General features: G+C 38.5%; 1 protein-coding gene across 1 annotated transcript; it reads left to right on the forward strand.

The window, feature by feature from the left end:
* Nucleotides 1-271: 271 nt before the first annotated feature.
* Nucleotides 272-3,488, forward strand: LOC125060282. Its single transcript, XM_047665099.1, has 2 exons — nt 272-668; nt 1,046-3,488. Exons 1-2 carry the CDS (start codon nt 619-621, stop codon nt 1,533-1,535), a joined length of 540 nt encoding a protein of 179 aa, XP_047521055.1. The 5' UTR covers nt 272-618; the 3' UTR covers nt 1,536-3,488.
* The last annotated feature ends 1,513 nt before the right edge of the window (nt 3,489-5,001 follow it).

Here is a 5,001-nt window from a genome sequence, read left to right on the forward strand (position 1 = left end):
ACATTGTCATTAGCTTGTATTCCGAACCCGACGAATCATTGCTATTAAAAGAACTGATTAAATTTACTCTGCTCTTGACTTAATCACTTTTGACACTGGATGGATTTTTAAAAGCGTAATAAGTTGTAAGCGACCTAATTACCTTAAGGTACAATGGTTAGATAACGTAATCTCCATTACGGTTTCAGTGGAATTACAATACTCGGCTTAATTGAAGTTATGATAGTTAATAGTTGAGGGTTTTCATTTGATTGTTTTTTTCCTAGCTGGAACGTTGCCGTTTTAAGCTGTGTCGTAAATAAATAGAACGAGTCATTGCAGTCAATATCGTCTAAATGACGGTTCACAGCTACGTCACCCGTTTCCTCCCGGCACGTACGTAGCCGTACACGGGTGACGCAATTGGCTTTTTCAATGTCTTATCTGCTGTGAGGTATACTGTCATTTGCCGAGTGTTCGCCGCGCTGCGCACACGCGCCACTTGTTGCGTTTATTTTTATTTGTGCCTTCATACACTCACCACTGTCGAGGACAAAGTGACGAATTGCGCGCTTACAGTGCTAGTGTTCACAGCTTTGTTTTTGTTAAAATTCCACTGAATTGTGATCTGTTAAGTTTATGATGTTTATGTCCGGATTTCTAATCTTCTCTTCTGAAATATCAGCTAGGTGGGTGCTGTTAAAAATATTTTTAGGTCGCATATCGGTCTGAATCTCATGACCACTCATGATTTTGAGCTATATCGATGTTATTGACCTGTATATCCCTCTCGAAGGCATTGTTCTTTGACCTAGTACTTATTATTCTTTGTTTCAAATTAAAATAAAATCCATTATTTAACGTGATTTTGTACGCTCAAGGATTTGATATTTTTACTTGCCATGAAATCAAGAATGTATCAAGGTTAATTCGTGTTCAATATATTTTGAATAAATGACGTTATATGTTTACTTAATAATGTTAGCATAAATGCGAACGTCATTCCTTTGGGGAATTACGTACGTCTAAGCAAAGCGGTGCTAATTAGTTCGTGTTATTGTTACAGAATGACTCCGCAAGAGGAGCGAGAGAGCGCTCGCGGCGCTGAGATCGCGGACGCCTTCGAGGACGACATGTTTGGCCCTTCGCGCACCGAGCCCGCCGTTGCACGACCCAAGCTCTCCATGATCTCGGCCCGACTGCGCGCTAACGAGGAACGCAAGCGTGTCATTGAAATATGCTCCCAGAAATTAGAAAACATCGAAGACCCCGCGCGTGACCTTCGCCGTTCCGTCTGTATCAACAACACGTACTGCCGTCTAAGCGAGGAAGCCCGCAGGGAGAAGGAAGCCAGGCGCAGACGCGCCAGGGAGGAATGCGATGATTCCTGGATCGGCAAGAAGGCCCGTCGCGCCGTTGAGGACGAATGCCTGGCTCTCTTAGACGCCATCCCAGAGTTGGGGGACGCGAACCTTGGTTGCGCACAGCTGGCGCGACAGATGCCACGGCAGGACGTCCTTCTGCCCCCCGGCCTACTCACGGTTTTGGACTCATGACCGCGTCGTTCCGTGCACCTAAACCCTCCGCTGTGATGCCAGCGCCCGAGTGAAGCATGCTCGTGCGAGGTTACACCGCTCGAGTCGCTGACCGAGTTACCGGACGCGTTGTGAACTAGCGCGCCGCGGCAGCTAGTAACGCAATCCGGCTCCGCTCGACGTCTCACCGCTGACACCTGAACGCTGGACATCGCGTTGATACAATCCACGTTACCCGAACGGACTACGTTTAGCCAATTCTACGTTGTTTAAGATGAGTACTTACATTGTTAGCGCGTTTTATATTATTTAGTGAAAGTTGCTCAGTCGCTATCGTTGGGCGCGGTCCAATTAGTGTTCGACATTTCTTTTATTGAAGAACTGCTAAGTGACGTTGAGGTGAAGATCAAATGTATAGTAAAGTTGAAGGATTATTTCGGAGTTTTAGATATAAGCGATAATTAATGTTATATTATTGTACTATAAATAGTTTAATACGTATATAATGTAATTTTGATAAGTGATAGTGCAAAGCAACTGGGGACGGTTACGCACGTCGAATGTATCATTTAGTTCTTTAGTATTATGCGCTGCCTCGAGTGAGATTAAGATAATAGAATAAGGGGCATTACGAGTACAAGTTTACGAAGTCAGTGGAAATGCACGAAACAAATAGTCCGATAAACTTTGAAAGTAAAAGCTGAGAGCAGTGCGCTATGAAGCGTGCGAGCGGGACCACACGCGTATTGAGAAACATTCTGACATTACGTATATGACATGCTCGTAACAAAGGAAAAAACACTTTATACAATACGACGCGAGGTGCTCGCCGCTTCTGAGCGTCGGTGACCTTACGAAGATAAGCCAAACGTTGGACCAAACCTTGGATCAAATGCATTTTACAAGTCTGATTCACAATTATTTAAAGTGTTTTGTTTGACGCTATTTTATTTTGTATATTTTGTTCTTAATGTTACCTTATCCATCTTTTTACGTTTCGTTACCATTTTTGGTTGTTAATTCGATAATTGCGTACTTATTGTTTAGAATATTTTCTTTGCTTGTTAATTTATTTTAGAGTGATTTAGTTTAAAATGTAACGGTATTGCTAACTCGTGCAATAGACTTGTTAGGACATGGTGCAATGATGAGGATAGTGAAGCTATTGAGATCTTAATTGTCGCAAAATATCGGTATAAGCCCATTTCGCCCTCTGAATAGTAAATAGGTACCTGTAGGAAGTGTAGGTCGGGAGGCGAGATGGAAGGGGGGTGGGGTGTCACCACCCTGGGGAGGGGCAAAGCGAACCGTTCCCAGCACTCCTGTGATATTAGCCTAGCCTGTATGTCGTATTTGTGCTAGTTTCCCTGTCATTTTTTGGAATGCGCTCTGTATAAACGCTTAAAGAAATTAATTCTGATCGGAGATTTTATACGGATGGTCCGGTTTTATGGTATCCAATTAGACTAAGACAACTTTATCGTGTTGATGTAGATTTTTGTATCAAATTTGTATAGTGCTTGTAGACCCTTCAGATATTGAACAAGATCAAAGTAAAGGGACACAGTAAGACGTGACGTTGGCAATTTCCGATGTGATTTTCTCACACGCTTCCTCCCCGCGTTTATGCAGATGTGAGAGCGAGATGGCGTCTTAAAGATTAGCTTGTTCAATAGTTATTGAGAACCAAATGTATTTTTAAAATCACAAAAACGCACACTAATTGTACATTATTGTTGTAGTTTGTAATATACAAGATTAGTTACAAAGAATGTCAATAAAGAACGTTATGTCATAGTATTATTGTCTCTTTTGTTCCTAAGTGCCTTGATTATTTTATAATTATTATTTGTTTCAACCAGCATTATGTTTACAGGCACAGGTCATTGTCCAAATTGTAATGACTCATTTATTTTAAAGCTATTGCTTTACAAATTTATAAAAATTAATGTAAATAAAATCTTGAAATTCTCATTGGTTTTGTTTTTTCACTCACCTTTAAGAATCAAGGAAAATATTTTTCAAAACACATCCAATTTAATTATCTATACATAGCCAATAAAAAAAGCAGCTCTCCAGAGCAAAAAGTGGGATATTCTGGGTCTTTCTGTTATTAGAAAAGAGGGAATACACATGTTGAACACGAAGAACATCTTTTCGTCCAACAAACACTGAAAAATATAAGAATACCCAAGAACAATATAATAACAATACAGCGAATTAAAACCAGTGTCGAAAAGACCTGGCCGCGCCTGGCCCACGACAGACGCGAGTGGAACCGGATGGACGAGGCCTATCTCCAACGGTGGACAAACCAAAACATGAAAATGCAAGAATATTATGGTTCCTTAACATTAGTCATTACATTATATTTTACCTACTGTTCAAAGTTATTTTTTAGGATCCATATAAATGAAACTTCAATGTTCATAATTAAGTTTTGGAAATAAAGGCTATTACTATATATGACTATAACTAGAAGATAATAGAAAGTCACTGGTGGTGTATTTACACATTCAGTTAAAACTTAATCTATAAACCTAATATTCAAAAATCTTTTAACATAATATTCGTTAAAGAAAACCCATGATCTACTTTAAATTGTCTTCGTATATAATATTTGTAACACCTTGAAATCATTATATAAATATTGCAGTGCTGATATCTCTAGATATATAACCTGCTTGGTGGCCTTCGTAAGATTTCGGAGCGCTGGCTGGTGTGACGTAATGAAAAAGAAGAACATAGTTGTTTTGACAATTGACGTGAAATAGAGATTATGTGTATTTCATTCATAATAAAAGTAGCTACGTTTAAAGTAGTTAAACTTGCCACGTTTTACTTTCTACTTGACACGAGAGTGACAAGGACAAAAGATTCAATAGCTATTAGAAGCTTATTCGTTTATTGAGATGAGTAATTTCTGTTTAATTCGTACTAAACAGGAATATAACAGAAATTAACAGAATGATTACAAATGGTATTCATACTTTACGAAAACCCACGTTTGACAGACTTCAAAACAAATGAAGGACATAAAATTCCAAATGTTTTTTAAAAGGTAAGTCAAAGTTATACTTACCAAAAAACGAACAGGCTTTATACTTAAATTGTTAATTATAAAGGAAGAGCTGATGAATAATGTGAAGGTTTATAAATCAGGAAAATGTTAAACGACATTGAAAAGAAATATTCAGAATTTTATACATGGTTTGTAATAAACAAACTCTCATTATTGGCATTGAAGACAACCTTCACTAAATTCTGGTAGCGAGGCCACGTGGGACCAGTAAGTATTTGGTACATGCATCACATCGAGCCACTTACTTGTGGGAACTATATTAATATTTAAATACACAACCTTATTATTCTCAATTGATAAAAGACTAATTTATCTTACACTCTTAGCGTACATAGTAATAATTAAAAATAAATAGAAAATTAAAATTTGGGCATAAAGTTTGGTCTGGTACTGGCAACATTTCCT

This window comes from Pieris napi, chromosome 21 (genome assembly GCF_905475465.1).
Source record: "Pieris napi chromosome 21, ilPieNapi1.2, whole genome shotgun sequence".
Lineage (NCBI taxonomy): Eukaryota > Metazoa > Arthropoda > Insecta > Lepidoptera > Pieridae > Pieris > Pieris napi.

Bases quoted from the DNA above. Each gene is read 5' to 3' on its own strand.
- LOC125060282 (XM_047665099.1), top strand. From the start codon at position 619: ATGATGTTTATGTCCGGATTTCTAATCTTCTCTTCTGAAATATCAGCT. The intron at 669-1,045 runs GTGGGTGCTGTT...TTATTGTTACAG, and splicing joins TCTTCTGAAATATCAGCTAG to AATGACTCCGCAAGAGGAGC.